Consider the following 18,128-nt stretch of genomic DNA (forward strand, 5'->3'; position numbering starts at 1 on the left):
AGTCTCGCTCTTACCAGGAGGACCTGGGTTCAATTCTCATACAGGTTGGCAATTTTAAACTGGATGTGTGGACAGAGCCTTCGTGAGAACAACAACGGAGGAACAATGAGGGAAGAAGCCAGAATGTGCCGGCACATCTATGATGCCATACTTGCAGGACCTGCCTGGGTAGTAGGAGTTGTAAATACCTGGTGACGGGTCGACTTGAACCACCAATCTCAAAGTCCATAGTCTTTTAGCATTATCACTCAGCTAAAATATCACTTGACAGGTAATTGTAAAAAGTCTTATATATAGGCTGTACAGATATGTAGTATATTACCAAGACAGATAGCATTGTGAAGTATCTTAATATGTAACTTTCACGACCACTAAATGACATTATAATAATGATTTGGGCATATTAGGTTGTGTAATATTAATTATCAGCTGACGCGTTTCGATTCTGCGACCAGGATCGTCTTCAGAGCAGTAACAAAGCATAATGGCAACTGTCACTCCATAGTAACTAAGCTTAAGATAGAGAGACTCTGTTAGAAATATAGTTCATTCCAGGGCTTCCAGAGTCACGGAAAAAGATCTTGACGAGTTAACTATGGAGGGTAGCCATGATCTACGCAGTATAGAGCCGTCACCTTTGTTAAAATTATTTTGGCGTTTATTAATTTCTATCGCCTCACGAATGATTCTAGGAATAAAATGTTTCTCTTTATAAATGACAGAAGTTGATTCAAAAATGATCTGATGGTCATTATGTATGGCACGTTCTGCTACAGCAGACTTCTCTGGCTGGCAAAGGCGTAAGTTCCTACATGTTTGGCCAACATCGATCCACAGGAGCAAGGAATCGTACATATTCCAGCATAGTTTAAACCAATAGGATCTTTGACAGATCGCAAACAATTGCCTATGATGATATTAGGCTTAAAAATGGTCTTCATATTGTGCTTTTTGAGAATATTGCCAATCCTGTTTGTGACAGATTGTACGTATGGCAAAAAGGCCAGACTCAAAGGACGAGAATTACGTTACAATCTGTCTTTTGGCTTAGGATGTAGCACTTCGTCAATCTGTTTCCTTGAGTAGCCATTGGTCAGAAATGTTCTGGTTAGGAAGTCAAGTTCATCATATAATTTATCCTCCTCACAAACTTCCCTTGCTCAGCTGGTAAGGGTGTTAAGCACAGCATGCTTTTGGCAAGGATGGTGATGAGAGGACCCATGAAGATATATTTTAGTATGGGTGGGTTTACGGTAAACCAAATGACCTAAAGTTCCATCTAATATCCTAGAAACCAAAACATCCAAGAACGGCAAACATCCTCCATGTTCAGTCTCCATGGTAAATTTAATGTTTGGATGTATGCTATTCAAGTGATCCAAAAACATGGATAATATGAAGTAATTCGTCTTTACCATGAAAGACGTTGTCATCGTACATGACTGAATTGCTATCAACATATCTTAGAGAAACTATAAAAAGTACATGAAATCCAAATTATGAGTTTCACTGCCACGACACATTCCTCCTATAAATAAAAAGGAGACCATGTAGCTTATCCACCTTCACTTAAGCCACATAAATATTCAGCAAAATTGCAAAATCACAGTAGAGGACAAATAAACATTTTTAAGTAGAAATAGTCTGGAACATAGGTTGGTAAGGTTGGACATCCTACCCGCCATCGTTCATGATTCGCTCTTGAACATGCTGTCTGTGTGTATATGTATGAAGGGGTACTGTCCTAGTCAAAACTAGCAGGTTGCTATTTTACACAATAATAGTGAAAAACCAAGTTCAGTGCAACTATTGTTGACTGGGTATTTCTTCCCTTTAAAGAATAGTGAGTACCATGATTTTTTTTGTTTTTTTTGTTTTGCTAGTGGCTTTACGTCGCACCAACACAGACAGGTCTTATAGCAATGATGGTATAGGAAAGGCCTAGAAGTTGGAAGCGGCCGTGGCCTTAATTAAGGTACAGCCCCAACATTTGCCTTGTGTGTAAATGGGAAACGGAAAACCATCTTCATGGCTGCCAACAGTGGGATTCGAACCCACTATCTCCTGGATGCAAGCTCACAGCCGCGCGCCCCTGACCGTATGGCCAACTCGCCCAGTGTACTATGAATTAATATCCTGTTTTGTTTATTCCTGTAAACTATGCATATCAGTTCCGGCATATCTACCAGACGAAAACTTTATAGACCAATAATTTATTCAGTTTTATGTTTATTGCATTCATTCGTCACGACAGTGGTTTCAATGACAATAGTTGGTCAATTACAAATTCTGTTGAACCTAACCATGTGACAATCAGTGGTTTTTGGTGGATCACAACCTAACCTGTCACTATCAGTGGTTTTCGGTAGATTACAATGGTCTTGTCACAAGCCAATACTGTCCAGGGGATGCTAGAGGTCTGCTGGCTTTGCTCGCTCTATCCCAATGGTCTTGTCACTAGCCGGACCTACCCAAACCAGGCCAATTGCCTTGTCACTAGCCAGACCTACCAAAACCCATTGATCTTGTTACTAGGCAGAATTAGCCAATACAGTCCAATGGTTTGGTCACTAGTTGGACGTATCTCATATTCTGTCTTGTTTTTGTCACTAGCCATTGTTATGGTCTTCTTAGGTCATCATCCCTTTTACAAATCAGTTATTAAAGTCTCACCCAATCTAGATGCCCCTTGATTTGCTATGCATGATCTATGTTCACAGCTTTAAAATTTCTCAGCTCCATATTCATCCTGATCCTCACTTTCCTACAACGGGGCATTTATGTTAATACTTTCACAGTCCTTCATTATGATGATATGTGGACTGTCCTGTTTAAAAGTCTCAGAGGAAAAAATCTCAGGCTTGGGTATCAGTTTAAACAAATTATAAGCCATCGATAATAAAACGAAAGAGATCAGTTATATATATTGCTATTTGTTTTTTTGTACTTGTATTTTGAATCTAGAGATAATAAAGAGAAAAGAAATTGTAAAACAAATCAACGAGCCAATACGTGACACCTTGGACACCAATGGCTGACACTCCCTGTCAACTACTGGTTCTGGAATGAAAATTATAATGAAATGAATATGGTTTACCTTGTATGTTAAAAAATAACTCTCTTAAGACAGCCAACTATCTTGCAGAAAAAAATCCCAATCCCAATAGCTTCTTCGTTGTATCGTGTAACCACCTTACAAGCGTACGCGATACAACGAAGAAGCTATAAACAATTACTGAAAACGAAAAGGAACAACTATACCGAAAAGCAGGCACATCAGAAAGCCCAAGAAGCTTTAAGAGATCCTTTTGTAGCTTTAAATAGGAAAAGGGTGAATCCATCGAATCAAATAAACATGAATAAATGGGAAACCCACTTTAATAATGTACTAAATACAGGAAGACGAACATTAGCACTAGATGTCGCAAAATGTTCGACAAAAAATCTAGAAATAACAATGGATGAAGTGACAAGAACAATTCAAGACACAAAAAAATACAAAGCAGCCGGTCCGGATGGAATTTACAACGAGAATCTAAAAGACACTCTACAATTGCTAGCACCTTATTGGACCAAGCTATTCAATAAATTTCTAGAAACAGGTAGAATCCCGGAAAGTTGGAGGACGTCCTACATAAAAATGTTATACAAGGGAAAAGGAGAGCCTGATGATGAAAACTCGTATAGAGGGATAGCGCTAGAGAACAACATCAAGAAAGTATATACAAAAATCATTAAGCAAAAACTTAACGAACTAATAGATGATCATCTCCCAGAGGAACAATTCGGTTTCCGGAAAGGCAGAGGAACTCTACAAGCTGTCGCTAATTTACTAGACCAGGTGCACGAAACACTTAGACACCCAAAAGGAAAAATTTTATGCTATATTCATTGACTTCAGCAAGGCCTTCGACATGCTCAACAGATCAAAATTAATGGAAAAATTAGACGGTATGATTGGAGCAGACAACGAACTTAAAATTGTAATAAATAACCTTCTAGCCTACAACAGCGTGAGAATAGATGATGGGGTATCACTCTCTTCCCCCATCACTCAAACAAACGGTGTGTTACAAGGAGAACCCATTAGCCCTATGCTTTTTAATGTAGCTACAACAGACATCACAAGAATAACAGATAATTTGCCAACAGTGCTGTATGCCTACGCAGATGACATGATAATAGGATCGAGAAACAAAGAAGACCTTCAGATCGCAGTAGACAGACTACAGGAATGGGCCGAAACAAACGACTTCCAGGTTAACAAGAACAAGACAGTCTGTATGGTCTTCAGAAAAGGAGGAAGAATAGCAGCGACAGATAGAATTTCATATGCAGGGGTAGATTTAACTACAGTAAATAATTTTCGCTACCTCGGCATCACTCTACAAACGTCAGGATCCTCATTCAAAATACATGTGAGGGAAAGAGCAACAGCAGCAATAAGAGGAATTTACGATATACAAGACCCAACCAAAATATCAATAGGCTCGGCAATGAAACTTTTTCATGCAAAGATACTACCCATTCTGACATATGGCATAGATTTAATCTGGGACAAATTATCAACATCTGACCTAACTACCCTTGAAAAAGTGAAAGCTACCTTTCTGAAAAGAATATTAGGTATTTCTAAGACATCTCCATCTACACAAGCTTATGAACTAGCTCAGGAGCCTTTCCTTATCGAGGACCTTAGATATCTTTCTGTGCCATCGATACCCCAAGCCACTGTTCACCTAAATCTGAGGTTAAGCAAAAGAGAAGAAATCTGGCCGGAGTTCTACGTGACGGATGCTATGACAAACAGAGACTGGATGGGCCCAAATAAGAAAATGCGCAGTGCTATCAACAGGCTGGCTGTACATGGTTTCCATCATAAGCTATGCGTAAAAGAGATATATCACGATCCAAGCAACGAATGCGTGTGCAAACTGTGTGAGAAAATATGTGAACGATACCACTTCAATAAGTGTAGCAAAAGAGAAAAGTCCTTACATGAATATAGTAAAGAGTAGAAAATTTACATATGGCCATTGGCTCCAATAAAACTTTATTAGAAAAAATCCCAATGCCTGACACCCCTGTCAACCATTGGGCCAAAGGGATTCAGTAAGACCAATAGATGACACACATGATAACATACGCAATTCAAGATTAATCTTTTCATCTAAAGGCTGAAGCAATTAAATAGAGCCTAGAACCCTGCAACCCATTATACACTAAGAAACTTCACCTTCCTGCATAAAACAAGTTGCATAAGACAATAAACGTCCAACTTACTTCTTAAGGAATGTGTCTACATTCACTATAATATTATTATATAATATTATTGCGATTTGCTAGCAAACAGAGACTTCGGTGCCTTTAGGAAGTGGCTTATTTTTATTCTGAGCGTTTGCTAGGTCGATGTAGATTCTCACACAATATCCGAGGGGTAACTGACATAAAGTACAGATGATGTTATGGAATACTTTTGTCTAACATAACAAAATAAAGCCTCACCTTTGAATCCTTGAAGGGTCATGTTTGAGGTTTGAAATGGAAACTGAAGAAAAAAAGGCTGATGTTCTTACAATATATAATAAGTCCAACATTTATTAAAATCACCGAATACAACAGTCAAGCTACTACTGAAGTACAAACAGTTCAAAACTACAAACCACGAAACGAGTGCATGAAATCAAAACACATCAACAACACGTGTTCAATTCTTCTTCTTCTTCTTCTTCTTCTTCTTCTTCTTCTTCCTAGAATTTTCTTGGGCGCTGCTTAAAAGCCATTACCCAATCACAACACTTATTATCACAAATCTTCAAGAGAAACAAGGAGTTGAATCATGGCTGAGAAATGATATAATGGATGCAGAAATTTTCTCACGGCACTGGAGTGTGTATCGTTGCCTACGTTATAATACAAAGCCTGGAAATAGAGCCCGTAAAACGCTATGGAAGTGGCAACACTGAAGTTCACTGCCGGGCCGCTAGGATCGCTATCTTGTCCCCTGTCTACCAGGCTCGCGCCTTTAAACGTGTTCATTAACTGAGTTGGTTGTGAATGTATTATGTATTTGTCTGATGTTAAGCATTCGCAGTTCCAGTCATGGTTTATATTCACGAGTTCTGTTCTGTTCTGTTCGTGAAGTTGATTTGGGCTCGTTATTTCACCCAGACACAATACTGTATTATATTTGTACTAGTTCTACACACGCACACAATTTCAATGCAGTTGACAATGTTTTCTGAGTACGAAGTACTTGAAGATTGAGGGAAGTAGACCATGCAGCAGACTCACAAAATGGGTTCAAAGCACTTCAAGTAGTTCAGGAAAAGACGTATCACCTAGACAATTGAGAGTGAGGAAATACGTATACAAGACTAGGAGATATAGGAAAAGCACAGGGACACAAGGTATACTAATCTTCACGCTAGAGTGGCCGTCTCAGCGACTTCTACAAAACATACACACCGGGCCAACATATAAGGGACAAGCAGGAGAGGGCAGGGGAACGACGGAGGGGTGGATATATGTGAGAGTGTAGGACTTTGGATAGATGGAAAGAAATATCTGAGCAACGTATATGGGGGGATGTAGAGGGGGCAAAGTGTCAGTGAAATCGCAAACAAAAGATGAAGAGGGGCGACAGTGTGTTGATATGAACATCAATGAAAATGTACACGAGATCGGTGGAGGGGGAGATGAGAATAAACGGTAGCTACGTGTCTTTTAGGGAGGGCGGGAAGCAAATGAGAATATGATGAAATATGTAAGTAGTGTCAATGTTTTGTGGGAAAGTGGGGTTAGAGTTGTAAATTAGAGTGATCTAAAGCCCCATTCACAATGCAAACGTAACGTAACGTAAACTTAAAATTAACGTTAACTTAGAAGTTAGCGGCCATCTTATCTAATGGATCCATTCACAATGCGCCGACGTAAACTTAACTGCGAGTCCGTAAAATTAAGGGATTGCAAACTCCAAGCTCTTGCGGTTAATTTTACGTTAACTTTAAGAACCAGCCAATCAGAGCAGAGGTAAACACTGTGTGTTGTGCACGATATAATTACTTCTTTCGACGAAACACTTGTAATTCTCTTTCAAAATAATCTTTGTGTACAGGCTATGTATGATAGAAGGAAAAAGAATTACAAATACGCTGTACCGAAAAATAATTGGTGGAAATTAATATCCTGTAGTAATGAAATCTGACAATAAATGGCGGGAGACAAGCTCGCAGCGCTGGCAAACGGACGAGAGAGAATCCCTGTCAAAAATAAAACAGTGTCCCTGTATATTTCTTAACATTATGACGGACTACTATTTTACGAAAACGATATCATCCAAACAAATAGATCCAAATATCTCATCGGGGTGTGGTAGATAGGGTCACAGATGTCGGTAAACGAGACCTGATATTTCTTTTTATTACAAAAGGGGAAGCAAATCGTAAGAAAGGCAAACAGTTCAGGTTTCATCCGCATGTCCAAAACGAACTGATGAGGGTCATTTCTTACAGTAGATTACCGAAATCGCCCTGAGATAACCTTCTTTGATTCAAGGGATGAACCCATTTTCTGCACCGTTGTTTACATCGCCTTTTTCAGGTACCGTAGGCCTACACAGCTCCCAGAAGCAAAGCAATAGATGATTGAAGTAATATGAATTCCGCTACCACGTTGTTTGATTCCATCGAAGTATTGAAATATAAAACTGCGAGATAGCCCAAAACCTGACTTCCGTACTAAATAACATGGCAGTGTTTTGACTGGCTGCTGTGTACTCTTTACGTTAGTGTTATGTTCCTCCATTGTGAATACCACAAATTTTACGTTAATTTTACGGTTACGTTACGTCGTTAAGTTTACGGTTACGTTTGCATTGTGAATGGGGCCTAAGAACTGATTTAAGATACGTATGATTGTGGGAGAGGGCTTATAGACGAGACATGCAATTGACGAGGGGAGTGGATAATTGTATTGTATTAAGTTGGAGTACAGGCAGCGGCGAGGAGAGTTGTACAATGGGCATTGGAAAAAGAGATGATTGATATCAGCATCTACAGATCCACAATGGCATAGGGGATGCGGTTGTAAGCGAAATCGAAATTTATAGAGAGGTGTAAGGGAATGATTAAAGCGAAGACGTATGATATTGATGATATGACGACGAGTGTAGGTGGCATGTTGATACCAGAAAGTAGTAGGTAGTATGGGTTGGAGACTATGATAGAATTTGCCCTTCTGACATGCAGATGTTGTCCATGTGTCTTGCCATATTTGTCGTTGTTGTGATTTGAGGAGAGATATGAAATCTGTGGCTGGAACAGAAAATGTAGCTGGGGTTGTAGATAAGAGGGAAGCCTCTTTCGCTAAGCGATCGGCTCGTTCATTACCTGGTATGTTCTTATGTGCAGGTATCCAAATGAGGGTTATTTGGATACCTGATTGGTGTAAATTGAAGAGGATGTGTTTGACTTTATAAACATACCTGTTCAGCGTAAACTTGTTAGATTTTAGTGTTTGGAGCACGGAGAGAGAGTCAGTGAATATATTAGCAGATTGTATGGATGAATGTTTGATGTACAGTAATGTTTGTCGTATGGCAAGGAGTTCAGCCGAAAAAATAGAAAAGTGGGACGATAAGTGAAACAATTCAGCATACTGAGTCTGTTCGTAATAAAAAGCAGCGCCGACACCACAAGAATTTTTTGATCCATCAGTATAAAAATTGGGACAGGCATTAGTGGATGAAATGCGAACTTTTTTAGAATGTAGAGGAAAAAATGAAAGCCGGTAAGGGAGCATAGCAAAAGAAGATTCTTTAGAATGAATAATAGTAGGAGTATATTGAATCACGTCGTATGCCACAGAATAGTATGGTAGCACATGACTACGAATAATAGTAGATTTAAAAGGGGAGACAGACTCAAATGCCCAAATTAAGGCAGGGGCTCGGCAAGGAGGTGTGATAGGTGTTGAGAATGATTGAGCGAGTAATTGTATTTTGGGGAGAAGGTTATTGGAGAGCACGAGAAGTCGTTTGAGGAGATACTTAGATGCTAGAAATCTGCGTCGAAGGAGAAGAGGAGGGTCACCAGATTCAACTAATAAGGCATTAGTAGGCGTGGTAGACAACGCACCAAAACAAACTCGTAGTGCTTGGTTTTGAATTGTGTTGAGGGATTGAAGGGCAGATGGTGATGCAAGATCAATTATATGTGCACAGTAGTCGAAACGAGCACGGATGGTGGAGCAGTAGACTAATTTTGCTGTAGCAGGATCAGCTCCCCACGAACGACGTGTAATGGATTTTAGGAGGTTAATATACGTGGTAGTACAGTTGCGTAGGTGTTGTATATGTTGGGAAAATTGTAATTTACGGTCAAGGATAATGCCAAGATATGTATGGTGCGAACGTATGGGAATTTCATAAGTATCGAACAGTAATGGCTCGGAGTTGTAAACCCGCTTGGTAGTAAAGATTACTGCAGAGCATTTATCGGGTGATAAAGAGAACCCATGAGTGTGTAACCAGGACTGAACTTGAATGAGCAGCCGTGTTATGCATTTGCGAGCAACATCTACGTCTTTATGGGAAAAGTAGAGAACTATGTCGTCGGCATACATAAGAATTCGGGCAGATTGGAGGGCAAGTTGTTCGAGGCCGGATAAATATAAAGCAAACAGTATTCCACTGAAGATATCACCTTGAGGGACGCCGACAGTAGCTTGACGAGGGGATGGCGTAGGGAGAGGAGGTTTGAAGATTAGAGTGCGAGACGTTAACAGATGACGTAGAAGAGTTATGAAAGTGGTTGGGATGCCTTTCTGTGATAACACATCCTATAACATATTCAGGGGGACGGAATCAAAGGCACCTCGTATATCGAGGAAGACAGCAATAGTGTGTTCTTTGCGAGATTTAGCTAATAAGATGTCTATTATAAGCATATTGATCACATCCTGAGCATTTCGACCCTTACAGTAAGCATACTGATACTTGGGAAGGAGGGAATAATATTCTAAGTACCAGAGAAACCTTTGGAGCAGGAGTTTAATAAATAGTTTGCGTATACAAGACGGTAAAATTATGCCTCTAATATTGTGAGGGGAGGTCATTGGACGTCGAGGCTTTGGAACCGGAACTAGGAAAAAAGTGTTCCACTCGGGAGGAGGAGTCGTAGTATGTAACACAAAATTAAAGTACTGAACAAGCACGTGTAGGGCTTTGGTCGGCAACTGTTGTAACATGGCATAAGAGATATAATCAGGACCGGGAGTGGATGATTTGCAGGAATTAAGAACGGACGTGAGCTCAGGGAGAGTGATGGGACGTGAAATGACTGAACACTGACGAGTGGAAGCAGAGATAGCTGGAGTATAAGGTGGAAGTGCATGATCTGGAGTGAGGGACCTTAGAAAGTCATTCAGAATAGTCGGCGGGATTTGAGGGCGTGGGACGTGAGTGGAAGCTCGGGTGAGAGCACGGATAGCATTCCATAATTGAGATGCAGAAATATGGTTATGGAAAGAGGATATAAAAGTTTTCCAGGCCTGTCGTCGTTTTTGATTGAATACACGTTTGATGTGAGCAATATGATGTTTGAGGTGAAAGTAGTGTGAAGGGGTTAGAGTTTTACGATAAATTTTAAAGAGTCTCTTGCGTTTAAGGATTAATTGGTGACATTCACTGTTCCACCACTTTAATTGAGAGGCACCAGTTGTCATAGAGTTTGATGGTGGTGTAAAAGGATGGTATAGGTCCAGATACTGTGTTATAATTTTGAGCAGGGAGTGATAGGATAATTCTGTTACAGGGAAGGTCTCCAATTGGGTTACCATGTAGGAGTTAAAGCACGAAGCATTGAACTGTTTCAGGGAACGTAGCGGAGCGATATAATGGTCGTTAAGTGGGTTTTGAGTAATATACCCGTGGCCATAAGTAATGAGGATAGGAAAGTGATCACTTGTATGAGTGTCACTGAGTACCCGCCACGTGGTTATAGAGGCAATGGAGTTGCGGCAAAGTGATAGATCGACTGCACTAGGCAACGAACCAGGAGGAGTGAGCCTGGTAGGGGAACCATCGTTCAGAAGCAAGAGATTATGTTGAGTTACAGCATGTAAAAACTGTGTGTCTTTGGAGGTGTTGAGCGGGGCTCCCCACTGAGTATGATGAATATTGACATCTCCGAAAAACAACAGTGGGGTATCAGGTGGAAACTGATTTAAAAATTTGAACCATTGGGCAAAAGAGATGTAGTTATCAGGGGGATTATACAAGTTTATAACATACGTGTTCTGATATATAAGACCTAGGGAATAGGTATTTGGTATTATATATTGTAGATGTAATGGAGTGTACGATAACGAAGTATGTATCATAAGTGCGACACCATCAAATCCTGGTCCGTCATGGCGTTCGATAGAATATCCTGGAAAATAAAAGTGAGTTGTATGAGAAAACCAAGTTTCTTGCAAAGCGACTATATGAGGAGATGTTTCGTGCATGAGAATTTTGAATTCGTATTGTTTATTTTGTAGGCTCCTAGCATTCCATTGAAGGATGCGTACTACCATTATTAAAGATAAGGTGTAAACTTTCGCGAAGTTGACTAATAACTGGTAAGATATTGGGGTGATCGCCAATTAGTTGAGTAAGCTGCAGGAGAAGATTGAGAACACACTGATGAACATGTTCCCGCAGAGGGAGTGTAGTACCTGTTTGAGGATGCTGTGCGGGTTGCAGAGGCATTGACGGGCTCGATGTTGAGGGAGTGGGCTGACTGGGTTGAATGGGGTATTGATAATTCAGAGATTGAGAGGGGCGAGAGGATGTAGTGGATTGCACTAGCTGGAGATACGCAGCTCTATCATAGCCGGGAGAAGGTTTAGGTGGCAAATCGTTAACAATCACTTGTGTGAATTTGCGTTTGCGAGGGGCGTCTGGTATAGGAGAAGGATGTTGAGCGGGTAGGGGAGGAAATTTTTGAATGTTATTATACTCAGAATAAGTAGGTGGAAATAGTCGAGCAGAAGCTTCTGAGAAGGAGATGTTATCAGTGCACATGAGTTTTTTGATTTCCACTTGCTTCTGATGAACAGCACAATCTGATGAACACGTTTCGTGTTCCCGATTGCAATGTACACATAATTTGACATTAGCAAGGCAGTCTGAGGTAGGATGATTCAAACCACAGTTGCGACAGCGAAAGTTAGTGGACTGGCAATTGCGTATGGTGTGTCCATAACGCTGGCATTTGGAACAAATAATGGGGTAAAATATAAAGGGGTTGACTTCTAACATTACATGATAGATTGAAACATATTTGGGCAACGTTTTGGAGCAAAAAACAATCTTTACGGAGCCGGTAGGTAGATATACTGCCTGACCATCTTGGAGGGATTTACGGCGTAAGCGATGAACTGAATGAACTTTGACGTCACTCTGAAGTAAAGTAAGAATATCGGATTCAGTTAGATCTTTCTCAACACCGCGTATAATGCCTACGCGGAAGATATTGGAGTGAGGAATAAAGGCATGCAACATGTGTGTATCAAGGAACTTATTCTGCAGAAAGTCATTAGCATGATTAGGAGAGTGAAAGTTTACCTGAATCCTGTTACGGCCTTTATACTGGATGGATTTAACAGGAAAGTTCCTTTCATGGAGTAAACGCCATATAGCCATAGGGTGTAGGTTGCCAATGTTATTACCTTGTTTGGATGAAACAAAAACAAGATACGGTCCTGGGTGGTTTAATGGGTATAAATTACATGCACTAGTATTAGGAGGTTGAACAGGAGGGGGAGGGTTAGTATTGCATTGAGTTGAAGTTTTCAACGAAGGGGTAGGAGGAGAACTATCATTCACGTTTGTATCCATTTTCACTTCTTCTTCCCGTTCAACATTACTATTTGACGCGGGATGAAAGTCCCGAGTACCTCCACTATCAGAACTCATGCCAGCACTGCACAATCACACGCAAGCTAGCACACGAACGCAGGAGTAAGTTCTAGAAACTTCAGACACCGAACACGAAACCTCGAACACAACGAACCGTACGGTACGATGTCGCGGACGAGACTATTTATTCACGAGAAAATAAAGGTAGTGGAATTTCGTTTCACACGTTTCCAGTGAATGTTCAATGTTCGAAACATTATACAGAGGAAGTATTACGCATGACGTGCGACTTCAAGCTGATCGAAGTAAGCCTCTGTTCCTAAGTTTTGATCCGAGTTACGTCATAATAATCGGGCGATCCCCAAATTTGTCACTGGACTTTTTTTTAAACTATGCTAGGCGGCAATCATTTGAGAGGCATCTTCAAACTCAGAAATCTGACTGTACCTCCCTATTACCCTTTGTTTGGAAGATTAATAGGGAGGTACATTCAGGGAAACGGAATGGCCTAGGGAGCGGTGATAAGGGAACAGGGAACTGGAAATCAAGTAGGGATGACATAAATTTGTTAGTGTTGAACTGTAGAAGTATTTTAAAGAAAGGAATAGAATTAAGTAATTTAATAGATATATATTTACCAGATATTGTAATAGGAGTTGAATCATGGCTGAGAAATTATATAATGGATGCAGAAATTTTATCACGGCACTGGAGTGTGTATCGTAGAGATAGGATAGGAATGGTGGGAGGGGGAGTGTTCATTCTGGTGAAAGAAGAATTTGTAAGCTACGAAAAAGTTAAAGATGAGACACATGAAATTCTAGGTGTAAGGCTCATTTCTAAAGATAATAGGGAACTTGATATATTTGGAGTGTACAGATCGGGAAAGGGTAGCACTGACGCGGATTCGGAATTATTTGACAGGATAGTCAACTATGTGGGAAACGACATGGAAAGAAATGTGATTGTAGCGGGAGATCTGAATTTGCCAGGTGTAAATTGGGAAGGAAATGCGAACGACAGGAAGCATGACCAACAAATGGCAAATAAGTTAATATGGGAAGGACAGTTGATTCAGAAAGTGATGGAACCAACCAGAGGGAAAAATATCCTGGATGTGGTGCTGAAAAAACCAGATGAGCTCTATAGGGAAACTCAAGAAATAGATGGTATTAGTGATCATGAAGCTGTTTTTGTGGTAGTTAAAAATAAATGTGATAGAAAGGAAGGTCTTAAAAGTAGGACTGTTAGGCAGTACCATATGGCTGATAAAGCAGGCATGAGGCAGTTCCTAAAAAGTAACTATGATCGGTGGAAAACGGTAAATAAAAATGTAAACAGACTCTAGGATGGGTTTAAAGAAATTGTTGAGGAATGCGAAAACAGGTTTGTACCTTTAGTAGGGGCCGATTGTATAAACATCACTGACTGGAGATCAGTTTTGATCTAAGGTCGGAAAATGATCTATGATCAGACCGGTGTCGTGTTGTATAACACAGACCTAAGATCAACTAGTCGAAGTTCAATTCTGATCCCAGTTCATTTTTGAGCGCTTGGCAACAGCGCAGAAACAGCTGAATATCGCTGGTCGCCGCGCGCATTTTGACACTGTTTTCCTTCTTATTCACGTGTGCTGTGGTGAAAAGAAGAAAGTTATGTCTGAAATTAAGCAGAAAAAGGACCGTTCGCCTAATTTTTCCAAGGAGGATAAGGCTTTCCTAGTAGAAATTGTATTGGATAAATATAAAGACATTATAGAGTCGAAAATGACGGATGCGATAACATCCGCGCAAAAACAGGATGCATGGAAAAATGTTGCTACAGATTTCAATTCTCGCAACATACATCGGCCTAATCGGTCTTGGCAAACATTAAAATTGTGTTACGAGAATATAAAAAAGAGAACGAAGAAAGCATTTGCCCATGATAAGGTAAGTTATAAAATATATTATGGAAATGTTATTTTGTTACCGGTATCAAAAACAACCCAACTATTAACCTAATGCATTTTTTTTAGATTCAACTGAACAAGACAGGAGGTGGTTATTTTAAAAAACCAACCGTGGATGAGACGGGACAAAAATTGATTGCTGCCCTGCAGGCGCAATTTTTTCCCCTTGCCAATCCATATGATGACGATGCCAGTTTTCATCCTGAGGTTATGTCAGGTGAGCTGCATTTTACTGTGTAAGATGCTATCTTATAGAGACCTAAATATTTGTATCGCCTGCCTTTTAAACCGAAATAATTTTGCTGTTACTTTTCAAAGAAAGTTCCTGTTGATGAGGTGTGTCTATATAGTCCTTTGCTGTTTTGTTTTAGAGTTGCACGGCGGTAATGAGTTTATTTCCGTCACTACCTCAGATGAGTCGCAAGCTATTGCAGCGCAGGAGATGGAACATATCATACTGCTGGAAGATATACCAGCCCATACTGAGGTTGTAGAAAGTACCTGTATTGAAGAAGTAAGTGAAGAAAACTTACATTAGTCCCTTTAACATATGTTAAATTTGTTGGCAAGCAATAGGCCTACACATCTTTGTTTCTTCTATTTCAGGTTTCTGATCCCAAATCAATAGGCCTACAAGATGATCTTCACACTGCTCTTGCTTCCACCTCAAAAACTGCTACTGAAGTCACAAAGTCAAGGTCGCCAAAGAGAAAGAAGACTGGGGACAGTGTACTTGATATGAAGAAAGTATTTTATGAAAGAAGATTGGAATGTTTAGAAAGTGAGCATAGGATGAAAATGGAATGTATACAAGCTGAACATAGGGTGAAAATGGAGACCTTAAACCTTGATAAAGAATTGAAACAATTAGAAATTTTAGAGATAAAAATAAAATTAGGCCTGGACAAGGAAGACTGAGTTTAAATAGTACACTGACATTAATAGGGCAAGTATTGTAAAATAAATATTTTTAAAGCTTTTTTATTTAAATTTAGTTTTTTGTTATTGTAGATAAAGTATTGCAATTATTAGGTTAGTCATACAACTGTTTTATGTACTTTTCACAATAGCTCAGCTTTATACTTTCATAAATATTACATTATTAATAATTGCTATCCTCATAGCATTGTTCTCTCTTTCATGAACGTTGTTTGCAGCATGTACTGGACTTTCTTCATATGCTTTTCTTGCAGCGAACAAAAGTGAAGGAAAAATGGATATCCGACTTCCCTATTCTTCTTCTTCTTCTTCTTTTCTTCATGGGGCCTCTAAATTTTAGTTCCTAATTAGCGTCGACCTCTTAAGAACTTTTGCTACCATGTTTTTCCTTCATTCCCGCCTAGATATACCTGCTCCCTTCACAAAGCTGCAGGCTGTTCTTATTGGGTTTCTTGGATTCTTTCTCTCTCTTCACCTGGTAGTCCTAGGTGGACAGTCTGATTCTACCCAGCGCCTCATGTTCGAAAAGTATGTGTTCAGCTGATCTGACTACCTCAGCCAGCCAGCCAGCCTTTTTTTTTTTTTTTGCTCTCAGTTTTTTGTTAGAAGTTTGGATAGCTAGCTTCTCCGATTCCCAGGATGGAAAGATGGTTTGACGTAGCTGAGAACAAAATAGCTTTAGCAGTTATATTCATACATCTTGGAGGTAACTTCCTGGTTGTGTTTCACTTCGGTTTCTTTAATAATGTATATTTAAGGCTGTGCGAGTTATTAGCCCGCAACAACACGAGTTTGGTGGCGGGGCTGCCAACTGAGCCTCCAAGCTTGCTGTTTTCTGTAGGGGTTGTCTCCCTTAGCTTCTGAAGATCCATTTTCACCACAAGGCAGAGTTTCCCCTTGTTTCTTTAAACCCCACGGAAAGAGGGCTGCCTCATCTTCCAGCTTTGCCATTCCAAAGGTGTCCTTTTCCGCCGCATCTGCCATTGAGGACTTCACCAGAGCCCTGTTAGCCTTCACTTTTCAGAGTTCCTGTAGGGCCTTCACAGCCACCATAGTGGTCATGGGGCACACACAGATCCCGCTGTACATCACCCCTACAGGCAATCCCCTACTTCATGCCATCGTCCACCTCCCACAATGTGAATGAGGGGTTGGGCTTAAGAGAGACAGTAATTTCATTAGGTTGGAGCAAACAAAAATAAATGTCCTTGTAATACACATCAGTGGAAGGATAATGAAAGAAAGAGCAGTTAGCAGTATATGAGACAAAACAATCCTGTCTGAGAAAGTAAGTTACATTCCGTAAATAACTAACTCGATTTTATTTTTAACCACTGTGTAAATGACTGAATACGTAGTAGTATACACATGAGTACTATATTTTAATAATTATTGACCTCATCGCATGTAAGTGCATATTTTATATATGAGAAGCACTGATTCTCCTATAAACATTACTTTTTGTGGCACAGTTGAAGTCCTTCTCAGCTCAGTATCAAACTGTACTGGAACAATTAGGAATGGTTTGTTAACATGTGCATATGTTGAAACAGAGTTTTATGTCACTAGTTTTAACAGGTGCTGTCATCAATGTACAAAACCTGAACAGTTGTACAGAATATATTAGAGGTAATATGTAAATAACCCTCAATCCTGTATCTTCCATGTTTCTAACTAATAAAAATTAGTATTGCCCTCATAGCATGAGAATGTGGTTGACATACCTTAAATCTTGCACCCTCGACAAGTACAAAGTATCTACTATGTCTATGATCTGCTGGACAACCTGTTTTATGTATTAAGAAATACTAATATAACGTAGATATTATGTGCTAGTTACATAACATTAATACATTTTTGAGTCATTTGCACTCCAAATTAAAATGTAAATACTGTAAATCTGTTTATTTAAATGATAAATCATCATTATTGTCAGCATAATTAAATTTGGATTAGTGTGGAATCATATGCGAACACACTATTCCACATGACATCACAAACCTTCACGTTACTCCACAGCAATTGAGTGGTACGCTCCGGAGTTAAATGGTTATGAACGAGCAGTAGAACATGAAGTTCAAAATACCTCGCACCGACACAGATAGGCTTATGGCGACGATGGGATAGGAAAGGGCTAGGAATGGGAAGGAAGCGTCCATGGTCTTAATTAAGGTACAGTCCCAGCAATTTGCTGGTGTGAAAATGGGAAACCACGGAAAACCATCTTCAGGGCTGCCGACAGTGGTGTTTGAACCCACTATCTCCCAAATACTGGATACTGGCCACACTTAAGCGACTGCAGCTATCATGTTTTGAAATGTAATATGCTTATAA

The 18,128-nt window shown here is 39.9% G+C and overlaps 1 protein-coding gene across 1 annotated transcript in view; it reads right to left on the reverse strand.

The window, feature by feature from the left end:
* Positions 1-5,720, reverse strand: part of LOC136879289 (ribosomal RNA-processing protein 7 homolog A) — a 144,793-nt gene extending 139,073 nt beyond the window's left edge. The window contains exon 1 of the mRNA XM_067153114.2: positions 5,506-5,720. Within this exon, the coding sequence (XP_067009215.2) occupies positions 5,506-5,527 (22 nt within the window). The 5' untranslated portion in view covers positions 5,528-5,720. The remainder of the gene's footprint in view (positions 1-5,505) is intronic.
* Between the last annotated feature and the right edge of the window lie 12,408 nt (positions 5,721-18,128).

The sequence above is a fragment of the Anabrus simplex genome, chromosome 1, assembly GCF_040414725.1.
Source record: "Anabrus simplex isolate iqAnaSimp1 chromosome 1, ASM4041472v1, whole genome shotgun sequence".
Taxonomy (NCBI): Eukaryota; Metazoa; Arthropoda; class Insecta; order Orthoptera; family Tettigoniidae; genus Anabrus; species Anabrus simplex.